At 43.2% G+C, this 25,859-nt stretch overlaps 1 protein-coding gene and 1 long non-coding RNA gene across 3 annotated transcripts; one reads left to right on the forward strand and one right to left on the reverse strand.

Moving 5' to 3' along the window:
• The first annotated feature begins 376 nt into the window (after positions 1-376).
• LOC146688742 (uncharacterized) lies at positions 377-12,454 on the forward strand. 2 transcript variants are annotated; one of them, XM_085437276.1, is made up of 5 exons: positions 377-449; positions 5,866-6,910; positions 7,385-10,462; positions 10,583-10,643; positions 11,870-12,454. In XM_085437276.1, exons 2-5 carry the CDS (start codon positions 6,379-6,381, stop codon positions 11,907-11,909), a joined length of 3,711 nt encoding a protein of 1,236 aa, XP_085293402.1. In that variant the 5' UTR covers positions 377-449; positions 5,866-6,378; the 3' UTR covers positions 11,910-12,454. The 2 variants fall into 2 exon arrangements, with proteins under 2 accessions (XP_085293402.1, XP_085293403.1); XM_085437277.1 differs by lacking the exon at positions 377-449 and adding an exon at positions 456-560.
• Positions 12,455-18,600: 6,146 nt separating this feature from the next.
• Positions 18,601-20,658, reverse strand: LOC146688743 (uncharacterized). Its single transcript, XR_014916199.1, has 3 exons — positions 20,515-20,658; positions 19,586-19,822; positions 18,601-18,674 (listed from the first exon to the last, which is right to left on the reverse strand). It is a non-coding gene; the product is annotated as an uncharacterized LOC146688743 (long non-coding RNA).
• Between the last annotated feature and the right edge of the window lie 5,201 nt (positions 20,659-25,859).

Raw genomic sequence — 25,859 nt, forward strand, 5'->3', positions numbered from 1 at the left:
TAACAAGCAGAGCTGAGGATAAAATATAATTTAGAATCATATATGGAAAATTACTGGTGTATATAACTAACAATATCCAAAAGGAGTTGAATATAATAAGGCAGGAACTCAAAGAACACGATGCTTATTACTCCCTTGAAAAGAGAACATATAGGATTAAACCATGTACTCCATAAAAAAGCAAAACACCCAACAGGTCTCTGTCTTTAACGTAATACACCAGAAAGCGTTAAACATGTATGGACCAATTGCACAAAGCATGTGGAAGAGAGACGAGAATTAGTTATATTCCCCACCGCACGCTGTACTCCATCACCACGCCCTTCCCGTAGGTGGCGCTAATGCGCATGCCAGTCGGTTCTCCACTCGCCATTAACGTCCGAAGAAAACGAAAAGAAACGGAAGAAGACAGTTCAGCGGGACCAAGATATAAAAACGTATTTACTGTGGTACGTAAGTTTGCTGGTAGCAAGCATCATCATTGAATTTGATCTTTCAGCCGTTGCATTGTTTTGTGTGCACGCTTCAAAGACGATGAGAATTGCATTGTGAAAAACGCGGTAAGGATGAGTGACATGAGCACCTCGACGTGTTTGTTTTTTATAACCTTTTAATTACCGTTCAAAAGACATAACACGCCTCTGTTTGCTATATAAATAAATGTGACTGACTTTTGTTGTTGTACGCTTGTTCATAATATCAGTCTGTACATGCTCCAGAGAGCTTTTCTTCAAATTCTTTAATTCTCACTCGCTTTTGCAACTTTGTACTTTTGTGTTACTCGCAGCAACAACTCCACCTCATTGTTAGTCCATTTAAAAAGCTCGCTGCTTTTCCTCAACATTTTGCTGCCACATTTCAACAAGTAAATAAACGGCAGACGGAAATGAGGCAGGTCGAATCTTCTTGCGTTTCACGCATGCGCAGGACTGGAACGTAAGCGTTTTCAGCCGTTTCAACTCCGTGAAAACGACTGAAAATGCTAGTGTGGACGCGGAGGCGAAAACGCCGTTTTCACATTTATCCAGGCTAGTGTGGTTGTAGCGTCAGTCTCTACCACTCAAAGCGGTTGGTGCCTGCAGAGTGCTAATTCAGAATCATCTTGTGCAGCATTTTTGCTTTGATCCTTTTGGTACTCATTCCACATCTCTACCAACTGCCTTTGGGTTGTATGCCTCTCCCTTCTTAAACATGAGCACTGTCTCCATGTCCAAAGAGCTCTAGTTTCATCTCATGTGAGAAAGGAAGTGCTACCAGTGTGTAGAATCTTTCTCCCAAGTTATCCTTAGCATACTTTAGTCTGGCTTGAAGGTGTTTCTTCTACAGAAGTGTAGTTTTTCTTGCTCTGCATTCTCAGTCTCTTCCTGTACAGTGTCCTGGTGATTGTCTTCGATCCATCTTAGTTTAATAAATACCACACATTATCTGAAGTTAATTTTGAACTTTTCCATAACTTTGTTGTTCTACTGTAGTTAAATTACTTAGATGGGTTAGCTGTTGTTTGTTGCATCCTTTGCAGATTCATGAATTTGAATATATATTTAATATTAGTCTGTAATGAAATAACAGGGCTCGCAAAATCTCTAGCCCGACGTCCCGGGGCTAGCGATTTTTCCAGTCGGGCCCTGCCCTGCCCATCGGGCTATCATAGGAAGGAAAAATATATGTCAATGCTTTTGTGTTCTTTCGGAAATGTAGCTGGGTAATTATGTCATTGACATCGGTGAGCCACTGTCAATATGTGACATATTGAAATCGTGTTTGAATTTGTGCTTGTTTTTTGCTTTCACTTTGCAATCGCGCGAACTGTGTATAGAGAGCGACAGCACTGATCTGTGAGTGATGATAATTTGTGCACCAATCCCTCTGACGTCGTCTTATCAATCGTTAGCTTACTATGCAAACATGACAAGTGAAATCTCCCGCAGCAAGCTTAAACATGTGAGAGGTAGGGCTGGGCAAAACGATTATTTTCCTAATCGATTAATCTAACGATTCATTTTTCAATCTGATTCGATTTCGATTCGATTAACGATTTTTTTTCCCCATTATTTGACTTGTATAGCAATTTCACATTTACTAATTTATGTATATAAATGAAAAACACAAATTTATTCATTTGAAGACCTTTTAATAAAAAAAAATTGCAAAATAAAGTTGTAGAGGTCGTACAATCAATACAATAGAGATAGCATTTAACAAGAAATGAAATGTGCAAACATATATAAAATTAAGGAAAAGTTAACAAAACATTTCAAATAAATAGCAACAATGGTGTCTTTAAACAAACAAAATGTAACATTCACTTTGCTTTCTGCCAAAAAGTGCTCTTCATTCACAAAACAAAATCCACAATAACATTGTACTACAATCTTCTGTTTTTAACAAAAAATTAAATGTTTTGCAAAACAAATATAACAAAGGAAATCATAGCAAAAAATTAATAATATACAAACAGCAGCAATGGCGTCTTTGAACAAATAATGAAATGACAAGTTACCCCTAAGTAGGACTCTGTGACCAGACTTGTCCAAGCATCAGTGGTAAGGGAGATTTTGGATGTGGCTTTTTTTAGTTCATTCCTTAGTTTCTCCACTGAAGTTTCATACTTTCTCTCCATCATGCTTGTAAAATGACGCTTAGACGGCAGAGTGTAACCTGGTTGGAAAGTGGTCAGCATTTCTTTGAATCCCTCACCCACAGCAAGTGGTCTCTTGTCTTTTAAAATCATAGATAAGACGCTCTCAGTAAGTACAGCCACCTCCTGGGGGGTGCATGGTGTACTTCTTCTCTGACAGTAGTCCTCCAGACTTCTCTGTTTATTCCTGAAATCATAAATCACACACAGCACACAGATGTGTGCTGTGTGTGATTATCTCTGTGTTTATCTCTGTGTCTATGAGTGAGTGTACGTCTACGTGGGGGGGGGTCTGGATGAATTAACGGGTAAAAACTAGCGTTAGTAAACAAGTTGAAAACTTACGGTGGTTTGTCCTTTGCAGAAGCGGCTCCTGGATGCAGTCGTTTGAGGTGCTGGTGCATAGCCGTCGTGCTTTTATGATAGGCCATTTCCACCTCACAAAGCCGGCAAACGACTGAATCACTTCCTTTTCTGTTAAAATATCCCCATACTGTAGAACTGCGTGTTCGGGTGGAGTGATTTAAGTTGACTGCAACTGCCTCACTCATGATTCCGCTACTCGCTGCCGCCATGTCTTTTTTTGAAAGTGACGACGCATCGACGCAGATTTTTTTACGTCGATGTATTTTTTGCGTCGACGTAATCGATTACGTCGACGCGTTGTCCCAGCCCTAATGCGGACCACTTATGTGCACCCGTGTAAATAACATAATGTTCTGCCGGGTGTGTTGTTGGTTTTCTCTCGATTTCTGAGTCGACAAGCGCCTTTGTTACTGGGACCAGTCATTTTAAGAAAGGCCCCATTAGAACCCATGAGAAATGCAAGAAATGCATTATTGCTCAGTCTGCAATATCTTTCCCAGAACAAACACCAATTGCAAATAACATACTAAAAATAAACCTGAAAAATCAGTTTAAAACAGCTACTATGTTGCAAAGAGTGAACGACCACTGGCACAATTTAGCAGTCTTTGCAAACTTTAAAAAGCAAATGGCCTCGATCTTGGTTCCACTTGCCTCTTACCCGAGACTTCAGTGGAAATTTCAAATTCAGGATCTGACACAGACTGATTCATGTCCTACACAGTTCTTACAAGTTCATAGAAATGTCTGTTCAATCAGAACCAAGTATTTGAGTTGATGATTGTAATTTTTATACAATGTTGTAATTTGTGTTTCAACAATTTTTTGATTAATATTTTGTTTCCGTTACAATATTATACATTAATGTATAATATTGTATATTAATGTATAATATTGTAACGGAAACAAAACAGGAAACAAAACATCAATCAAAAAATTGCTCTTTTTTTTATTCGGGCTACTTAAATTTATTTTGGGCTACCAAAAACTGAAGAGTCCCTGCCCGAAGGGCTACCAGGGATTTAGAAATTTTGCGAGCCCTGAATAATCAACATTTTTAAGCTAACAAAACCTTAAAACTGAACCTTAAATACCTTTTTGTGAAATTTTGGTTATCGTTATTTTATAAAATTGAAAGTACATCAGAATTAACAACTTTGTCCAAAATTAGTTTCTCTTGCCATTACTGCTGTTGTTGCAGGAAATTCGTCAGTATGACCACCACAGATAGTTCCAGAGAGTTTCTGGGAGGTTTAGCGTTAGTAAAGTATCTCAGTGTCTTTATAATATTTTTTAATAAAGTTTTAGTTTCTATCCTTAGGCAGGGAGGAATTATAGCATCATCTGAGAATTCTGAAGGCCCTTTCACATAAGACACGGCATGCTCTGCGCTGGCTGCTGCCCTCTGCTTGTACGTCGTTTTTTTGTGCCCGGTCTATAGCTACTTTTTTCATTAGTACTTATTAAGATCAGCTCGCCATGACTAAACTCAGATCGACTGGTTTTCCATTACAATGCATGTTTGTTGTTATAGCAATGCGGCCAAGTGTCCAATGACGTAATTAGTATGTGACATGAACCCTACAACAAAGGTGGACGTCGAGGCAACGATATACCCGGTGCTCGATCTATGGCTGTTTGTCAGACTCGTCTGTATCTGCGACAGTCACAGCAAAGAGATGAAGCACTTCTGGAATATGGGGAAAGCTGAAAACTGCGCTTCCTCCACTTCCGTAACATTGATTCATTAATGTTGAATTCTCTCGCAGCTACTCTGTTCCCATGTTGTTGCAGTATATTAATAACTAACCTCGTATTGTGGATGAATGATCTCAGTTGTTCTCCTGACTGACGTTTGGCCCGTGTACAGCATCCTGCTATGCGACTGCATTTGTCCTTGACCACCAGAATCCCTCACGTTAACTTTTATCGAGTGGAAAAAAAGTTGGCGTTCATCCTCCAGCTTCACTGTGCTAATGTTATGCTAACATAGCTGTGTCGCTAGCAATCACGTAGCACAACATTATATACCAGGTAGTCCAACTTCAGTAACCCTGCAAACGTCACTGCTGTTTAGTTTTCTGTCTTCATTTATGTTGGAAGTGGTAGCAGAGCTGTACGTTTGAATTAGTTTCAAAAATCTCTGTCAGAACATGGTATGAAATGTTTAGGTGGAAACTAGCGAGCCAACTTCCTGTTAACTTCTAACTCCGTTAAATTTAATAAATTCTGTTTTCATGGATGCCTGGATGTTAAACTTAATTGTTACACCAGATGATTTAATTAAAGATGAAAGAATTTAGACCGTTTTTAACTCTTAGTTTTCGTTTGACTTTGGGACCTGAAGCAGACGGAGTTTTGGACCCAGATTACTCCGCGAAGCTCCTCACTACGGCAGCCGTAATGCTCTGACAATCCATCAAAACATTTTTAACAGATTTCTGCACGCCAAAATCGGTTCGAGGTCAGTAAGCACAACCAGAATTCATACATAAGGCACACTCGATTTTTGAGAAAATTAAAGGATTTTGTGTGGAAAATACGTTATACAGAAGAAAAGAATATATCGTGATATATATCGTTACCGCACGTGCTTCAAATTATATCGCGATATGGATTTTAGGCCATATTGCCCAGCACTAGTCTGTGCTACACACAGCTGGATCATGTTTGTTCCTTCTCAGAACGTTGTGGACCTTCTGCTCAGTCATTTCTGATTTAATTTTGTACAGTTTAGACATGTATCATGATTGCTGTAAAATTTCAGCTTCATAGATCAAAAATGTTTTTTAAAAATGGTCTATTGTTAAATATATGCAGATTTTTAATTTTCACTTTCATTTATTTGTCTTGTTTCCTAGACAAGGGGACTACTTAACTGAAGTCATCGTTTGAAAGACTGCTCTTCAGGCAATACTTTCTGAATGTTCCAACAGTCAAGGAAGTCTCAGGACAGCCTGGTTCTCCTGACAATTGGAACTCAAATCAGGGTAGCCTTTCTGCATCTTGAAAAATCAGAAGTGACTTGCTGTCAAGAAAGCAGTGCACAATCCCACCAAAATTCCATGGAATCCACTGTCTACAAAAATCACAATTGTGCACTGAATTACAGCACCCCAAACCCAAGGATTTTGCATTTAGTGTGTATAGCAGTGACAATCAAACAAAAAGAAATACTGGCTTGAGTTCATCAGCACATGTCCTTGTTTAACACAAAGGAATATCCTCTCTTGAGAACTTCATAAGACAGCCTTCTAACAAAAGTGGACAGCTTGTGGAATTTTTAACTGAGACTTTAACTTTTCCTAAAAGTTTCTAATATACAATGCTGGGCTGAAGCAAGGGCTGCTCCACTTCATAGAGAGAGAGCCCAAATGTTTTCTTTACAAGATCAGTCTTCTTCTGTACCTGAGAACAACGCCTCCACATCATCCCCATTATTTTGCATCTCTCCAAAAAAGGAATCTGCTCATTTCAAATCTTCCAAGATTGAACCTAATGTTGATGATTTTTCAGAGGAAAAATGTTTCGAGAATCAGGAAGTGGGAAGTTTCCTCCCACGAGTTTGTGAGCAGAAGGAACAAATCCTAGATCATTCAGAAGGAAATGTTTCCACCCCTTCTCAGAAGCTCTCCCCTTCTTCTCTCAGGGATCAGCCAGCCGAAGGTGAAGTCTTGGAAGCTAAAAAAACCAAACGGATCACAGATGATGAAATATTAGACTTTATCGAGAAAGAGGTTGCGTTACTATATTCTACCAAGCGGCAAAGTTTCAGCCCTGTTCTTACTGAGCAGTGCACTACTGCAACTGGACAAGAAGATGAAGTGAAGGAAAGCAAAGGAGCTGAGTTCTCTCCCACGTCTCAAGAGAAATGTGATATATCTGCATCAGAGAAACATGTAGCAGGTACACCAAACTCTGCTGTTGACAGCTCAAGACATGTTCATAAAAATGTTGAGAAGTATTCCAGTGTAAATTTTACCAGTATGAAAACATGACCTTGTTTCATGGCAAACCCCCAAAAGTGGATTCTGTCCATCTGGACGTAGCGTTTTCAGTGGGAGAAACGTTTCATCCAACTGACTTCTTCAGTCTGAGCTGACTGCAGATTTCCCCAATCTTAATGATCAAGGAACTGACTCCCTAGCCCATTGTTCCTTCGGTGCTGCTAGTGTCAGTCATTATGCAAATGTACTGTTTATAAGATTGGGGAAACCTGCAGTCAGCTCAGACTGAAGAAGTCAGTTGGATGAAACGTTTCTTCCACTGAAAACGCTACGTCCCGATGAACAGAATCAACTTTTAGGGATTTACTTATCTGGGTGATTGAGCATGCATCAAGACATTTCATGGGTAACTTTCATCTCTTTACATCCACAGATTATCAACGTGTCGTCTTGGACGTTGCTCCCACTTGCATAAATAATGAAGCAGAGCATCCAGTGACTGTGACAGCAGTTTCTGGAGTCACCGTGCCAGAAGAGACTGAGAAGTACCCAGGATTAACGGTCAGCTGCAGTTCCTCACAAGGAGAGCGTGAGAGAGTCAAAGAAACCGAAGGCACTGGAGATCAAGATCAAAATGTAAACGAACAGACACCTCCATCTAGACCTGAAGGTGCAGATACATTCTCTGCTGCAGTTAGAAATGATCCAGAATATGAACAGGGTTCATCAAAGCCAGACATGCATCTTTTAAACACAAACCAAGAGGAAGTAAGGTTTGAGGACCCTTCATATGAAGATATAAGTGAAGATGAGAATCCAGAAGTTGATAATAATGACGAGGAGATGCCTTCACCTTCATGTGACGTGTCTGAAGCCAGTAATACGCAGTTTGGACATGTGCAGAGTCAGGCCGAGCTTCCAAAGAACCAAACACTTGGCATAGCACAAGATTGCTCTTGTCCATGTTTTGTTGAAACTGAGGATGGGTTTGAACGTTTCTTATGTCCTAAATGTGACGGTGAGAAACATTTAGATTGGCAAGCAAGCTGCTCTTTGAGCCCCCTTTCTGACGCGCAAGATCAAGAGGAGACTGATGAGGACGATGATTGGCTTGTTATGCCTATTAGCGTATTAGATGTTAAATGGGAACCAGCAGATGAAGGCCAGGCTGACCCAGAAACTGTTTCACAGCATGATGGTGAGCATGAAGACCAGGTAAAACAAAGTGACACAAATCCAGCTGTCTGTGAGGTACCCGGATCTGTTCCAAACCATGTGCCAGCTTCTGCTTTTTCCATGATGGAGGTTTTTGAAACACCTTCTCATCTAGCAAAAGTCATACAATCTAGAGAGACAATGCAACAGTCCTTCATGGTGCCTTCTTCCTGGGGCACAACTGAAACTAAAGCTCAGAGACCACAAAATAGGGAGTCACATAGTGCTCCTGATGACAGTTGTGAAACTGACGATAGTTCCGATTACTCTGCTGATTCAGGACGTAACTATCTGACCGTGTCCAAACAGTGGTTAAGTAACCTGTCAGCGCCTGCGTCAGCAGAGAAAAATGACTCTGGTTCTGTAAAAGAAAATGAAGACCATGAGATGGCAAACTTACAACCAAGTCAAACCGGGAACAGAAGCAAGTCTTCAGAAAAGGATGACATCATCAACCTTGATTCTGACACAGAGGATGAAGGTGTCCAAAGCTGTCCAGAGACAAAAACAAAGAGATTATTCTCTACGCGCACAGAGAACAGTGGAGCTGCCAGCCTTAATCAACTGAAGAAACCTTCTCCTGAAACTGTGGAAGGAAACTGTCAAACCAATGGACGTACATCTATAGATTTATCCAGATGTTGTAATGAAGTGATCCAGAGTGTGAACCCTGACCTTTCACAAAGGACAGAAAAGTGTAATAATACTGGATCTCACCATGGTAGAAAAGCACGAAGCATTTCAGATGATCCTGCTGTTATAGTAATATTTGACAGTGATGATGAAGAAAAACAAAGCAGCAGACGGGTAAAGAGGAAAGGTGCATTCTCTGAGTCAATGAGTGGAGGCAGTACTTCATGTGGAGAACAAGTGAGGGATATTGAAAAGAAGGGAAGTCCTAAAGCAAACAGCAGAAAGCCGAGTATGCCTTGTGCAGATTCACCAAAGTCACAGCATCAGTCCAAACCTCAGCAAACACAGATAAAAGAAAAGAAACAGGATGTAACCTTTAGCCAATCAGATAGTATAAAGAAGAGAAAACTGATTAAAGTTAAAGTGCGTCCTGAGCGTGTTCAACAAAACGACAACAGACAGACTACTTCAAAAATCATGGAACAACATCGTGATGATGCACAAAATAGTCTTCATGTCAGCCAAAACACCCAAATCAATTTATCATCAAAGAACCGCTGTGAGAAGCAGTCTGTGGACACGGAGGTAGACATCACTAAAGCTCACTATCACCACGTTCAACAAAAGGCACAAAGGCAAACCTCAGAAATGGTGCAAAGAGAAGTAGAAAAACACCTTAACAACAAGGAAAGAGAGACTAGAGTTCTCTCGTCAGAAACGGAGGACAGCGATGATACCTTGATTTATATACAAACCAGTCCACCGTTCATGAACTACCAACACAAGAACCCCCAGTCTGCGGACAAGGGAATGGGCTCCATTTGCCATCAGCATGTTGAACAAAAGGCCAGTGAACATATGACATCAAAAACAATGGACAGGAAGGTTAAACAAGCCTTGAAGAAGCAGAAGAGAAAGACTAGAGTTCTCTCATCTCAAACTGAGGACAGCGATGATACCTTAATTTATGCACAAACTAGTCCATCCTGTTCTGATAGCGAGGATGACTCCACTATGACTCCCGTGATTCCTCGCTTTGTTGTTCAGAAGTCTTCTTCATCTAGTGATTCCCTTAAACTTCTAAAACAGTCTACAGTCCAAAGGCGAGGCAAAAATGAATCCCAGCCAACTCCAGAGACCCCCACAGAAACCAGCAAGACTGACTCTAAAAAGAAGAAACAACAAGGGGCTAAAGGAAAGCTTGTATCCAACCCAAAGCCTATAAGTGATGCACACCATACAGAACCGTTGTCTAGGTCTGCGGATAGCTCATCTAGTTCCAGGCACTGCTCGTCCTCATCCAAACTACAGCGATCTCACTCTGACAGAAACTCTTCAACATTACATCAGTCTCGCACTCCTACAGAGGGCCCGTCATCTTCCACATCCATGCAGTCATCAGCAAAGGAACAAGTGTTCAGTGACTGGCGAAAGAGCTTTGTCCCAACCAGGAGAGACCGAAAGAGTAGTCTGGAGAGTAACCTGAGACCAAGGCACAATTACGAGTCGCTAAGAGAAGCCAGAGCTGGACCAAGTCAATGTGACAAGCCACACAAACGGAGACACAGCTCCTATGAGTCTGTACCTCCTCTGATGAAGAGGCCCAAGGATGAAGCCATACAGATAACGAAGGCCAGACATCAGGACGCTCCATTAGTGCGAAGTGTGTACTTTTGAAGTCTCTAAAATGTTTTAATTGATTTGATTCATATATTAATAATAGTCAAGTTCCAAATTGTTATTTTAAATGTGTTTGATCTTGACTGCATGTTTCTAAATGTAGGATTTCCTCTGAGACAAGGCTACAAGTGGAAGAATGAAACGAGCGTCATGGCCGACAAAAGGTGATGCTCAACATTTAATATCGACTGCATATAAAAGAGTGGTCAAGCCTCCGGGTATGAGCAGTAAAACCAATACGGAGATCCCTCTAACTTTCCTTTGGCCAGCAGAGAGAAGTAACTTGTGTAGGGCTGTGCGATATGACCAAAATCTCATATATATAGATGTCTTAATATCCCGATATTAAGACATCTATCGTCCGATAACGATATAAATCACAAAAATGTAACATTTTCTGTAAATTCTGTGAATCTCGGGCAGCTCGACTTGCGTGAAGTGTTTCCAGCTGCGCGTCGTGTACCTGGAGTCCAGTGTTTTAGCCGATGCATGAAACGATACATTTTTAGACATAAGTTGTAACGGCCGCAGTTTTCTTTGTGAGTATTTATTACACGGCGTGCTGCGGGGAGAAGCCTGTTCTGACGTTTGAGTCTAAGGTTTATTTTTTAGCACCTGGCGGCTCTTTTTTACTTCTCATCCATAAACAATCTGCTCTTTCACGTGATTCAGTTTATTTTGAAAAGTCTCAACAGGATCTTGAGCTTTATTGTGAAAGGTTTATGTGGAACAAGCGGACACGCGGTGGTTTTACCGTTGTTGTTGCTAACGACAACGCATAAAAACAGGCGCTTGTCCGTCCGTAGTGTGGTTATATTAAATATAAGAGAAAGAAGAAATGAATATAGCCGCTACAGTGACCATAATAATGATAATGAAAAAATATCGCTGTAAACAGTTTATTTTGCGACACCACGAAACAATCGACAGCGTAAAATGAAACGACAGACGTTTTTATATCGTCATCCGATATATATCGTTATATCGAGCAGCCCTAACTTGTAGTTGTTTCGACATGTGGGAAAACTGCCTTGGCTCCGGACTCTGAGTATTTGATCTGCTGCTGAATTTGAATCTGCTTTTTTAACTCATGCTCAAGTCCAAAAGGTTTATTTAACCAATTTAACGTCCGTGTAAAATCACTAGTATTGGTCAGTTTACAGGTTGAATGAGGCCATGTCAAAGATAATGTGAAAATTGTGGTCTGGGCTTGTTATGTCTGGTTTTAAATAGCTAAGATAACACGTGAATATGCTTAGCTTGAGGCTTCACAACAGAGCTTGAGTAAAGAGTTATTGATAACTTGCTGTTTTGTTTTCAAAGTCAAAGCAATGCAGTGTACAGTATGACCAGGTTTTCTGAGGTGTGTCCTGTGTTTCACTGTGTGCAGACCAAGGAAAAGGTTCAGCTCTCCAAGACCTCACCACTGAAGGGAAAAACGCTCTGCCAAAGAGGCATTCTGTTGTTTTTATTATGACTGGTTCTGTGTTTGATTTAATAAAGCACTTGTGTAAAACAAGTGACGTTACATATAAAACTATAAGAAGTTCAGCATTTTATGTGTTGTACTTGCTATATTATATACACTCAAAAAATACAGGAACACTGAAGTTGCACACCAGACAATCTTGAAAATGAAAGTTGGAAATGGGATGGAAACTAAAGTCATCAACGTTTTGATGGGTCCATTCTAATTCTAAGCAAACACTGACTTGTTCCCGTATTTTCTGAGCAGTATACAAACATTATTCTTTGTTTTCTTTGGAAACAGAAGTGCCTGTATGAAAACCCAACATGCAGCTGTTTACTGTATTTTCTCTGAATACTGTTCATACTTGAAACTTTGTAAATAGTTTGTTGAATTTTTTTATCTATTCATTTATAAGCTTTTTTTCTTACTCAGAAAATTCTATGCACCACTTAAAATAGCTGCATATAAAAAAAAAAAGAAGCCTTATTACAAGAAGTGCTAATAGATTCACAATTGTTTGAATGTCTGTTTCACGGGATTTTAAATGCAGTATTATGCTCACTCTGTTTAAGTGATGTTCCCCAGTGCCTGTGTGAGTCCTAAACCCATCAGAAGGTTTCAAACCGCTGACAGGTGAAATGAATAAAAGTTGGTACAATGTTCTGCTAGAAAAACATGGGCGCTGTTATTTGCGTGATTGTTATTTCATCATGTATTGCTCACCTGTGGTTGGGGAAATAAGTACTTGATCTGTTGCTGAATTTGTTAGTTTGCTCACGTACAAAGAACTGAAAAGTCTCTTATTTTTATTGTAGTTTTATTTTAATAGTGAGAGGGGATATCTGAAAAATATAGCAGATTCTTTGCATAATCGCAGAGAATACAGATGTAAAATCCATAGACATGGACATAGCGATAGACAGGAAAACAGCCCCAAAGCATGTTTCCATGTCTGCGCTTTGCTGTAATGTAATTTGAGGTCATACTCTGCAGGCCAGTTGTCAAGTCCAGAAGGAGAAAAAATAAAAACGACAGGTGCAAAGGAAGCGGTTCCAGCCCATTTTAAGATAAGATACCTTTATTAGTCCCACGAGTGAGAAATTTCATGTTAAGGCTGCCGACCTATTGCACGCGGTGCCATCTTACCCTCCGACCATACATACGTTACACAAAAACATCACAAGGGGAAGACAGGTCAGAGAGGTACAACAATGGAAAATGCACCACATGAGGAAAGATAAGGAGAAAAAAATAACTCCCCCCAGACTGAGCTCCAACAGGGAGATCAGTTTGAGAACAGAGAAAAACACCTCTGCACATGAAAAAACTCTTAATACACCAAAGAAGCACATGACAAGCAACAGGGGGGGTAAAGGGTGAGAGACAGCCAATGTAGACAGGACATCCGGGCCTGCAGCCTGTGCGCTGGTCTCCTTGATCCACCGTCAGCATCGGAAAATCAAAACTTGCACCGTAACCTGCACATGACCAGGTTATGTGGTAAATATAATGCTTTATTTGTCTACACCCTGTGGGCACTTTTTCGTAGAACTGCAATAAACTTTGACCCAACTGTAGAACCTCTGGAGAAAAGCAAAAACTGAAGCTGTAGACTATTGCTACTTCAGTCAAAACCAAACTAAATGAACATTGGACATGCAACTTCAAATTTGCAGAAAAATAGTTCCTCGAAATACATTTTCACTAAACTCAAAAGCATAGACAAAATATGTTAAGGCTGTCCAATTTTCTGAGAAGCATACCGAGTTGCCCAAATGGTGACCTTCTCGCCCTGCCGGATTCAGAAAATTTGGTACTTTCCAGTTCTCTCCCTATTTCTCATCCCTATTTGGGATCTCTGACAAGTGTCTGAAGGTTGAGAAGACCTTGAGGTGTGCAAAAAATTAAGTTAAATACTGCAAATGTATAACTAAGATTATGAATTATAGAATTGTGCATCATAGTTAGATGATCAATGTGTAAAATAATAATGGCACAGTGGTTAGCACTGTTGCCGCACAGCAAGAAGGTCCTGAGTTCAATTCTACCATTAGGTCTTTCTGTGTGGAGTTTGCATGTTCTCCCCGTGTCTGCGTGGGTTCCCTCCGGGTACTCCGGCTTCCTCCCACCGTCCAAAGACATGCAGCTTGTGGGGATAGGTTAATTGGATAATCCAAATTGTCACTAGGTGTGAATGGTTGTCTGTCCCTGTGTGTTGGCTCTGCGACAGACTGGCGACCTGTCCAGGGTGTACCCCGCCTCTCGCCCTATGACAGCTGGGATAGGCTCCAGCGCCCCCCGCGACCCTGAAAGGGATAAGCAGAAGTGAATGGATGGATAACATAATAATAAAACTTTATTAGAAAACTAAAAACGGTTGTACAACAACTGTTGCTGCGTGAAAACATTTATTACTTCCTGCATAATGCTTTGTGTTATGTGTGACCCTGACCCGTAAAACTGTAAGGTGAATATCAATACATTTTCTCTAGTGCCTTTATGAATTAAATTATTGAATGACTGAAAAGGTTCAATATTGAATCAGCTTATTAACTCAAAACACTTGCAGAAGCCTTTAGATTGTATCTCAGTCTAGTTCTGTAGGCTACACAATCATGGGGAAGATAGTTGTCCAAAAGACGACCATTGACACCTTGCACAAGGATGGCAAGACACAAAAGGTCGTTGCAAAAGAGGCTGGCTATTCACAGAGCTCTGTCTCCAAGCACATTAATAGAGAAGCGAAGGGAAGGAAAAGATGCAGGGCTCGCAAAATCGCTAGCCCGACGTCCCGGGGCTAGCGATTTTTCCAGTCGGGCTACCAAAATCTATCTCTGCCCTGCCCGTCGGGCTATAATAGGAAGGAAAGATATATGTCAATGCTTTTGCATTCTTTCGGAAATGTCTTCTACTTCTGCTTCGAATGGTTTGCATTTTAAACTCCCAGCCTTTCAGGTTGTTATGAACGGCTTATATTTCTAACATTTTGTGATGTAAAAGTGAACCACGTGGCTTTTTTTATTTTCTGTGTGATGGAAGGACTTAAGACACGAGTTATTTAAACAATTATAAATGACAGTGTGATGGCCATGGTACATGGTGATATTCTTGGAGATTTCATTTTTTATATTTATAAATGGTAAATGGCCTGTATTTATATAGCGCTTTACTAGTCCCTAAGGACCCCAAAGCGCTTTACATATCCAGTCATCCACACATTCACACACTGGTGATGGCAAGCTACATTGTAGCCACAGCCACCCTGGGGCGCACTGACAGAGGCGAGGCTGCCGGACACTGGCGCCACCAGGCCCTCTGACCACCACCAGTAGGCAACGGGTGAGGTGTCTTGCCCAAGGACACAACGACCGAGACTGTCCAAGCCGGGGCTCGAACCGGCAACCTTCCGATTACAAGGCGAACTCCCAACTCTTGAGCCACGATCGCCCCGATTGCTTTTTGGTGTGAGGGACGTAACATTTTAACAACAAAAGTATAGAAATCCAAAATGGTTTCTTCCAGCTCGCCTCTCCCCTACTGTGATTCTAGCGCTCGAGTGGCTGAGATGCAGCGCAGCGGAGGTGTGAGTGTCTGGCTTAAAACAGGACATATTAGCTGCATTTAACATTCAGTTACTCTTTATATAGTTAGGTAGTTATCAGACCATGTTTCTTTTTAGCTGAAAAACATTACACCAGGTAACCTGCAGTGTTGAGTGTGTGTGTGTGTGTGTGTGTGTGTGTGTGTGTGTGTGTGTGTGTGTGTGTGTACAGAGAGACAGGTTCATAATGGATATAAGGAAGTTTTTTCAAAAAAGGAGCCACATTCAGGTAAAAGTGTAAAATCAAATGACCTGTGATTCAGGAATAATGTTGGATCAGTGTTTCAATATTTATATCTTTTATTAGATGTTCGTGTGGTTTGGTTATTTTCCTTTTGGTTGAAAGTACACTGAGAGAGGACTTTTTGTTAGTGATCTTACAGTTTTTTCTGAATGCTTAAACCCTAACTGTGATTCCTGTAGCACAATCTCTAAAACTATTCAGACTTATAGCAAAACCACTCACTGAGTTTGCAAAACTAAAAGCACAAAAACTGCTTTGCACTCAGTTTGCAATTTTGTAACACACACTTTGCAAAACTGTAGGCACAATTCACTGCACAACACTCAATTACCAAATTTCCAACACACTCCTAGCAAAAGTATACACATGTATGGCTATCATTAACACTAATTTGCCAACTGTCTGGCACACTTTCACATGTGAAAACTTTTTTAGATAATTAGTTCACTTTGCAATCAGCCTAAGCACTATAATACAGGTAAGCTGTGTGTGCGGAGTACAATGGAGGGAGCAGAAAGAGTGAGAAGTAGAGGAGGCCGAGGAAGAGGACGTGGAGGTGAAGAAGTAGGACGAAGAGGACGACAAGGACAAGGAGGAGCAAGAGGAAGACGAGAAGGGGGGAGAGGAAGATGAGGAGGGGGGAGAGGAAGGGTAGGAAGAGTAAGAAATAGAATTGCTGATGACATCAGAGCTACAATAGTGGACCATGTCATCAACCGTGGAATGACCCTGAGGGTAGCTGGCCAACGGGTCCAGCCTAACTCGAGCCGCTACACTGTAGCAAGTACCATAAGGACATCTTGAAATGAGAATCGGTGAGTACAGTCACTTCGCACTAAGATCTGTAGCACTGCCATATGCCAATGAGAAACACACCAATACCATTGATGTAAAAATACTGAAGTTGTGACTTTACAGAATTGCTAGATGACCAGATGCTGGGGCAGAGGAAGCATGTTCACTGCAGACCAAGTAACCCATATAGTCATTATGGCGATTGCAAATAATCCTATACTTGGAAATAAACACTTGTGTTTGTTTTGATGTGTTTGAATAAACACCAGTACTTGAAGTTTGGATCCCTCTATGCTTATGGATCTATGACAGAAGTATGAGCTCAAACTGACATAGCCTACCTTGTGCACAGAGAAAGCAAAAGCCAGATGTGTTTTGTATTCATACCATCAGTGTGCAGTTGGCGCATTGTGTGCTTAGTAGATGATGGCTTGTGTGTACTGTTTGATACGGAAACACCATTTTTACGAAGGTGTGAAGAGTTAATCTAGCTGTGTTTGCTTTTGCAAGAGAACTACAATGTTTTGATGATTGGGTGACAGGTTTTCTTATTTGTGTGAAGAGTTTTGCAAAATTAGCCAATAGTTACAAAAAATGTGCTTAAGCAATCAGAAAAAACTGTAATAGAATTTTTTCATATTAATGTAATTTTTCATCTAATTGAATACAATCTATTTGTGTATGATTGTCAGTCCAAAGAGGGAGAGAGGAAAGAGGGAACGTGAGGAGAAAGTACAAGGTCAGGAAGAACCAGGTAAGCAAACAGACAGGGAGCAGTGACAGGCACAACACAAACTGTTAAACTGACAAAGAGAAAAAACCTGATTTTATTCACAGTCTGGAAGTTGTGTCCTCCCTATATTAAAGCTGCTGTACAGAATCTGCTAAACAAACTGGGTTGAAGCATTTTGACCCTCTTTAACAACATTCCAACATAACATTATCACTGATTGGGGAGATTAAAATTAATGATATATTTTTATGTGGTTCAGCCACAACTCTACTGAAACCTCAGCCAGTAACAGGTCGGCCAACCTTTGGACCGTCCAGTTGTCTGTATGACTGCCGCAGTACGTGCATCACATGTGCTCACTATCAGAAAGAGCCAAACAGCCCTGGTGGAGTGAGCAGCTGTAAAGAGAAGCAGATGCTCTGTTTCTACAAATGTTTTAAGCTTGTTTCAAAGATTCTGTACAGCAGCTTTAAATGTTTTCCAAAAGCACACAGACACTTATCAGTGTTTCTCACACTTTTTACAGTGTGGGCCACCTGATAACAATGTCAAGCTCTCCCAAGCACCACTATGAAAGCATGAAACTCATAAATCTTGCAACACAAAATTAGTATTATTAAATTAGTAAAATTAGCATCTGCAGTAACGATTTTTTCATACATTGTAGACATTCTACCACAGGCAAAGTTGCCTCCATTTTTATAGTTTTTTTAAATTAATATTTTGTAATAATTTATTTGTAATAATTTATGCTGTTTTGGGAGTGTTTTTGTATGTATCCAAAAATGCACTCAGTTTACTTCTTACTCACTGTGAGCATCGTTCATTATTCTCCCCCAGTAATTAAGGTCAGGATGTGTATTTTTCTATTCCAATCCATTCTTCTTTTGCAGCATTTAAATAACCTTTATCAGATTTGATGGTTTTGTTACAGACTTTTCAAAAAAGTGTTTTGCTTTTCTTTCACAAATGTGGGATTAAATTGTGTTAAAATGTACAAAACAGTGATGTCATGTTTTGTGACGAGGACCCAGGCACAGAGAGACTTGATGAATTTAAGAATCTTATGATTTAATAAAGAAATTTGCAGACTTGCACAGAGATGGTAAAATTATGATGACTGATAGCAGAGACGAAGATAACAGACGACAAGGACAGGGAGGAACAGGGGTTTAAATGCACCAAGGAGACATTCAGAGACAACTTGGGACAACTGGAGACATTTAAGGATGCAGGGACTGACAGAGACGGGGAAGACATCTCATCGTGATGAGTAAAGTTTATCTTACCTGGCTGGGCAGCTCTCTGGGTGCTCAGCACCCCCAAAGCTCTGATCCTAGAATCGCCCCTGCTGCAGACAGTGAGAGTCTGGTTTATTTCATGAATACAATGAAACATTTTACAGTCCACAGAGCAAAGTAGCATACATGATAATGGATACACATAACACGGACAGTGAAAAGTAAATCTCATCGTCTTACCAGTTGTTATATTCTGTAAACTTAAAATAAACCATTGAAATTAGAGTTTGGTGTTTTAAGTCGTCCATTACTGAAGTCACACTTTAACAATGCTTCATTTCACAGTCTTTATGATGACAAAACATGCTTTCGCGTTAGCAAATGTCTGTGCTGTCACTTGAACCCTGGCTCAAATGTCCAGAGCCAGGGTTCAAGCTTCCTCTTCAATTATCTTTGATCATTAATAGGGACACAAAAGATTCGTCACATTATGCCCATAAACAACATGTTTTTATAGAAATCATTGTGACACAAATATTTATATTCTTGTTTCACAATGTGCATGAACTCAAAATCTTCAGAGTTTCATATTTTTAAAGTATTGAAAAGAATACATTTATACCATTGTATGAGCTACACTTCTTGTAAAAAGAAAAACTGATTGGAAATGCACTCAAAAAAGCAGGAGCTATGACCTTCCTTCTGTGAGCACAGCACACACACACACACACACACACACACACTGGTTGGTCATACCAGTCTCTTTGTTTTCTTTGAAGTTAAGTTGTTGTCCTGCAACCCAGAGACTTTACAGTTCATCCTTTAACCACAGGTGTATGTTAAGTTTCCCTGCTTTAATCTTGCTGAAAAAATCTTCACGTGTCCATGAGTGTAAGCTGCTTTTTCATTGCGTGTGTGTGCATTTGTAGGCGGGTTACTTTTAACTTTTTCTCCAACAAGGCGTTTCCTTAAAAGGTGCTTTTCTCTCACATTTCTCTGCTTGTGTGTGTTTTTGTTTCACCTTTTGTTGCGATGCTCCGGACGCTTTCCCAACCTCCACAAGTCCGTTGGCCCAAAATCCAACCCAATTTTGTGTACTCTTAAAGCTTTAGTTTCTCCTTTAATTCTCTCCTCGCTGCAGTCTCTTCCACAGCTGCTGATTCTTGCTGGGTGTGGCTCCCATTGCTATCATTTTGCTTCGGCCACTGTGCTTGTGGTGGGCGGTTGGTCCAGGTCTGTAGCCTCCTGTATTAACACACTAAGAGATTTCTTTCTTTCATTTTCATCACTGTTAAACAGACAAGCAGGCAACACGCCCACCTTTACAGCGCAAACTGCACTCTCACAACACATTCCTCTCTCTGCTTCTCCATAATTCTCCACTCTCCCTTTATTTCTCCATGTCAATGGAAAATTGTACTTAGTAGTCAGTATAATCTTTTAATGATATAAGTTTGCATATGGTAGAATGCTGCATGTAATCATTTGTGTTTAGAAGTATATAGTTGGTGGCATATTGAAAGAATGTCTCATCCTAGGAGGTCTGTAACATTCCAGGGTGTTCACCCCCACATTCTGGGAGCATGGGAGAGGTCGTACCTTGTCTTATTGTTTTACGGTAGGACTATGTCAGTTTTAGTTTAAGTGCTTCTTTACATATAGATGAACTGTTGGATTTTCCAGACCAGCAGGTGAAAGGAAGTCGTTTATGGGGCCACACTCTGACCCCACACACACGCACACACGCACACACACGCGCACACACACACACACACACACACACACACACACACACACACACACACACACACACACACATTCCAATGTAAGGAACAAACGCTCACTGAAGTATAAATAAAGACCAGGGCAGTTTCTCAGTGCGAGCCTCAGTGCTGGAGGCTGCCCTTGCTAGCAAGAAGTTGTATGCCGATGACTGTCAGCTTTACTTACCTTTTAGTCATTTGGATACCTCCCCATGTCAATCACTGCTTGACTGTCTTAGCGATATTAAATGTCATGGTCCCTGTGCCCCGCTGGTCAATCCTCTATTGGGCAATATGTTTGTGGTTTGTTTGCTCTCTCGCTCTCGCCCTCTCTCTCTCACTCTCTCTCTCTCTCGCCACGGCGATGCTCACTGCAGGCTCCCGCTGCTGGCCCACATACCTGCTCATCACCACACCGGCCGCTGATCCCAGCTGATTACTGCACTACTTAGATGGCGAGTCTGCACTAGTCTTCGCTGGATCGTTGAGCTATCAGTGTCAGTTAGACTTGTGTTTCTGCTAACCTGTACTTTGAGAATTTCTTATAATTATCCTGCTAACCCGACGTTTTGTGTGTAGATCGTTTTTGGAACCCGATGCGGAGAGGAGTGATTGAGGGGGAACGTTTTTGTACAGAAAGTGTGGAACACCCTTCTCCCAACCCTGTTTCCCACGGACCCTGGCGACCCGGACCCGTTTCCCCTGCATGTTGTATATAGCCACTTGGTGTATGTGTTCACTGTAAATAAACGCACTGTCCTTCGCTTAAAGGAAAACCCTGGCCTGCGCCTGAGTCTCTTTCGGAAACCTTATCAGAACGATCCAGCCATTATGGACTCAGCAGGACAGGACCCCGTGGGCCGGGCTCTGGCCGCCCAGGAAGCCGCGCTGGCCCGCCATGAACAAATGCTCGGGCAGCTACGGCAGGATGTCGCCGCATTGACCCTGGCGGTGGCGCAGTTAATACCGCTGGAGGGAAATGCGCAACCAGGGAATCCCCAGCCACCCAGCCCGGCTCCCCAGGCGGCACCGCCCGCCGTAGCGTCAGGTAGCTCACCGCGGGTCGGTACGCCGTCTGACGGACCTTTACCCACACCGGAACCATTCTCGGGTGAGTCTGACAAATGTGCCGGATTTTTGGCTCAGGTGTCTCTGACGTTTCGCGAGCAGCAGCGTTTTCATAGCAACGATGGGGCAAAGATCACTTATTTAGTTCAACTTCTGAGGGGCCGTGCACTAAAATGGGCCCAGGTTGTGTTGAACTCTGATCCTGTCATCACCTACGCTGACTTTCTCTCCAAATTTAAGAGTGTGTTTAACCCAGGCACCGGGGCAGAGGCCGCTGCTCTCCGTCTCCTCAACTTCAAACAAGGTAGGAGAAGCATGTCTGAATACGCTATCGACTTCTGGATTCTGGCAGAAGAGGCAGGGTGGAATCAGGAGGCGCTACGGAGCACGTTGCTGAACAATATCAGAGAAGAATTAAGGGACGAGCTAATCATGCGTGATCTCCCTGCCTCCTTTAATGAGCTAATGTCCCTGTGCATTAAGGTGGATGAGCGGCTACGGGCTCACCGGTCGCAGCGGAACTACAACTTCCATGAGGCTGCGGGAGTCTCTGGCACCGGCGCCATGGCGGATGCCGGCCCCTCCCGGACTCACGAGAGCGGGGACGGAGAGGAACCCATGCAGCTGGGCGGCTCCCATCTCACCGCGGCGGAGCGTCAGCGCAGGATTACGGCCGGTGAGTGCCTCTATTGTGGTCACAGGGGACATGTTGTGGCTACCTGCCCTTCGCAGGCAAAAGGGCGCGCCCGCCAGTGATGGTAGGAGTACTGGTGGGCGAGCTGAGCCAGGAAGAAGCTCCTACCCGTTTAACACTACCGACCATGCTTTCCATTCACTCTAAGAGCCGCTCCCTATCGGTGTTAATCGACTCTGGGGCGGAACAAAACTTTATTGACTGTCAGTTAGCCCGGCAACTTGGGTTACTATTGGAGCCCCTGCCTCATGCATTACGTGTTACGGCGTTGTCTGTCAGGTCAACGCCTTCCAGACATCACTCTGGTGACGGAGCCTGTCGAGCTCACCCTCTCTGGCAATCATTCTGAAGAAATCTGTTTTTTGGTGTTTAAAGCAACTCGCACTCCACTAGTTCTCGGCCATCCTTGGCTACAACAGCACAACCCTCACATAGATTGGCTAAAGGGGCGTGTCACTGGGTGGGGGGAGGACTGCCACATGACCTGCCTTAAAGCTGCCTCGCCTCCAAGCACTGAAACGCCCTCTCCTGGGGAATTGAAATCAGCTGATTTAACTAATGTGCCCTCTGTTTATCACGACCTAGCTGAGGTGTTTCAAAAGGCCCGCGCCCAGTCACTTCCTCCGCATAGGCCCTATGACTGTGCTATCGAACTGCTCCCGGGAGCTCCTTTACCCACCAGTCGGCTCTATAGCATCTCACTTCCAGAACGAGACGCTATGGACAAGTACATCACGGAATCCCTGGCTGCCGGCCTCATTCGGGCCTCCACCTCTCCAGTCGCGGCAGGCTTCTTCTTTGTCGAAAAGAAGGATAAAACCCTCCGGCCATGCATTGACTATCGCGGATTAAACAACATCACAGTAAAAAATAAATACCCTCTGCCGCTCCTCAGTTCGGCCTTCGAGCTCCTCCAGGGGGCTACTGTTTTCACCAAACTGGATTTGCGAAACGCATACCATCTGGTTCGCATCCGTGAGGGCGATGAGTGGAAGACCGCCTTCACACACACTCCGGCGCCCCCCGTGTGCGGCAACCTGTTACAGCAGCTCTGCTCATTCTGAGTTTCTTTCTTTCTTATCTTTTCTTCTCGTAATTTTTTATAACTAACGTATCAGTAATTAGACTCTGCAACCATGTTCTACCGTTTTGTGCTAGTTCTGGTCGTTTTTCTTCGTTTATTTCTACTTTTTTCACGCGTGTCTGGGGACTCAGAGCAGGGATCCTTTGTTTACAGTAAGGATCAGCTGTTAGCGCTGCGTCCCGCAGCGGTACTGCCGGCGGACAGACCCGACATTCCCAGCGAGCTGAGGAGGAAAATACGGGGGTGTCGTGCTGGGAAGGAGCGCCGTCGCCCGAGAAGGAGACGTTATCGACCATCTCTTCCTTCTGTAATCATTGGAAACGTAAGATCTTTGCCCAATAAGATGGATGAGCTCACGTCGCTAACCTGGTCACAGAGGGAGTACCGGCAATGTAGCATCATGATGCTAACGGAGTCGTGGCTAACACCGCTAACTCCGGACACAAGCGTGACACTACCGGGATTTCAGATGCTGCGAGCGGACAGGACGAGAGAGAGCGGTAAGAGGAAAGGAGGGGGACTGGCAGTTTTTGTGAACGACAGACGGTGTAACCCTGGGCACATCACTGTGAAAGAACAACTATGCAGCAGAGACATTGAGCTGTTAGCCGTTAGCATGCGTCCGTACTATCTGCCCCGGGAATTCTCGCATGTTATCGCAATAACAGCGTATGTCCCCCCCTCGGCCAACGCGGATGCAGCCTGTGACACTCTCCACTCAGTGGTCAGCAGACTGCAAACACAATCTCTGAGAGCCCTTCTCATAATATCAGGGGACTTCAATCATGCCTCTTTGGACTCCACACTGCCCACCTTCACCCAGTATGTGACCTGCTCAACCAGAGACAATAAAACACTGGACTTACTGTATGCCAATGCTGAAGAGGCATACAGTTCATCACCTCTCCCTCCACTGGGCAAATCTGACCACAACCTGGTGCACCTTGTCCCTGTGTATGAGCCCTTAGTGCGCAGGGTGCCACCAGCCACCCGCACAGTGCAGAGATGGTCAGAGGAGAGCGAGGAGGCTCTTAAGGACTGTTTTGAGTCGACTGTGTGGGAGGTGATCTGTGACGACCATGGAGAGGACATCGACAGCCTTACTACATGCATTACTGACTATATTAATTTCTGTGTGGATAACACCGTACCTACCAGGACTGTACGGTGTTTCTCCAACAACAAACCTTGGATTACCCCAGAAATTAAAGCTGTCCTCAAGCAGAAGAGGGGGGCCTTCAAATCCAAAGACAAAGAGGAGTTGAAAAGGGTGCAGAGAGAGTTGAGGGGACTGATAAGGAATGGGAAGGACAGCTACAGGCAGAAGATGGAGAACCAGCTTCAACAAAAATCAAATCAAATCAAATCAAATCACTTTTTATTGTCACATCACATGTGCAGGCACACTGGCACAGCACATGCGAGTGAAATTCTTGTGTGCGAGCCCCACAAGCTTTTTACAAAACAACGTTGGTGAAGTCTGGAGAGGCCTCAGAACCATCTCAGGCCACAAACAGCAGAACTCTCTGCCTGGGAGGGATGTGAGGTGGGCAAATGAACTGAATCATTTCTTCAACAGATTTGACTCAGCCATGAGGCAGTCTACAACATCGGCTGCAGACTCACCCACCCCCACTGCTGCTGTTCCACCTCAGACACTTCACACCTCCTCTATTCACCCTGCTCACTCCTCCCCACCCCCAACAACAGCATCCAATACACACTCAACACAAGGCTCCAGCCTGTCTCTCTCAACCACCCAGGTTAGGAGGGAACTGAGGAGGATTAATGGCAAGAAGGCAGCGGGCCCAGATGGCATCAGCTCGAGGGTCGTCAGGTCCTGCGCGGACCAACTGTGTGGGGTGATGGAGCACCTCTTCAACCTGAGCCTGAGGTTGGGAAGAGTCCCACAGCTCTGGAAAACCTCCTGTGTTGTACCAGTGCCAAAGACTTCACGCCCCAAGGACCTCAACAGCTACAGGCCGGTGGCTCTGACATCCCACCTGATGAAGACCCTGGAGCGGTTGGTCCTGGCTCAGCTTCGGCGCCTAACAAGCTCATCACTGGACCTACTTCAGTTTGCCTACCAGCCTGGCATTGGAGCGGATGATGCCGTCATTCACCTCCTACATCGTTCCCTCGCTCACCTGGAGACCGCTGGAAGCACTGTGAGAATCATGTTCTTTGATTTCTCCAGTGCCTTCAACACTATTCTTCCCTCGGTTCTGAAGGACAAGCTGGAGAACTCTGGAGTGGACCTCACTACCTGGATTTTGGACTACCTCACCGACCGACCACAGTATGTGAGGACTCAGGGCTGTGTGTCGGACAGGGTCGTCTGCAGTACGGGGGCCCCACAGGGAACGGTTCTGGCTCCGTTCCTCTTCACCATCTACACTGCAGACTTCTCCCACAATTCCACCCAGTGCTTCCTGCAGAAGTTCTCTGATGACTCTGCAATAGTCGGCCTCATCACTGATGGGGACGACAAGGAGTACAGAGGACTGACTCAAGGCTTTGTGGACTGGTGCCAGCTAACTACCTCCAGATCAACGCCAGTAAAACCAAGGAGCTGGTGGTAGACTTCCGCAGGCACAAGCATTCTCCACTGCAACCACTGAACATCCAAGGTATGGACATTGAGGCTGTGGACAGCTACAGGTACCTTGGTGTTCATCTGAACAAC

This window comes from Copadichromis virginalis, linkage group LG17 (assembly GCF_057382275.1).
Source record: "Copadichromis virginalis isolate Kocher_CV1m ecotype Utaka linkage group LG17, C_Virginalis_male_GT1.1, whole genome shotgun sequence".
Taxonomy (NCBI): Eukaryota; Metazoa; Chordata; class Actinopteri; order Cichliformes; family Cichlidae; genus Copadichromis; species Copadichromis virginalis.

Excerpts from the sequence above, each read along its gene's own strand:
- LOC146688742 (XM_085437276.1), top strand. The coding sequence starts at position 6,379 with ATGTTTTCTTTACAAGATCAGTCTTCTTCTGTACCTGAGAACAACGCC. Across the intron at positions 6,911-7,384 it reads ATCAGAGAAACATGTAGCAG|ATTATCAACGTGTCGTCTTG; the intron begins GTACACCAAACT and ends TTACATCCACAG. Across the intron at positions 10,463-10,582 it reads GGACGCTCCATTAGTGCGAA|GATTTCCTCTGAGACAAGGC; the intron begins GTGTGTACTTTT and ends TTCTAAATGTAG.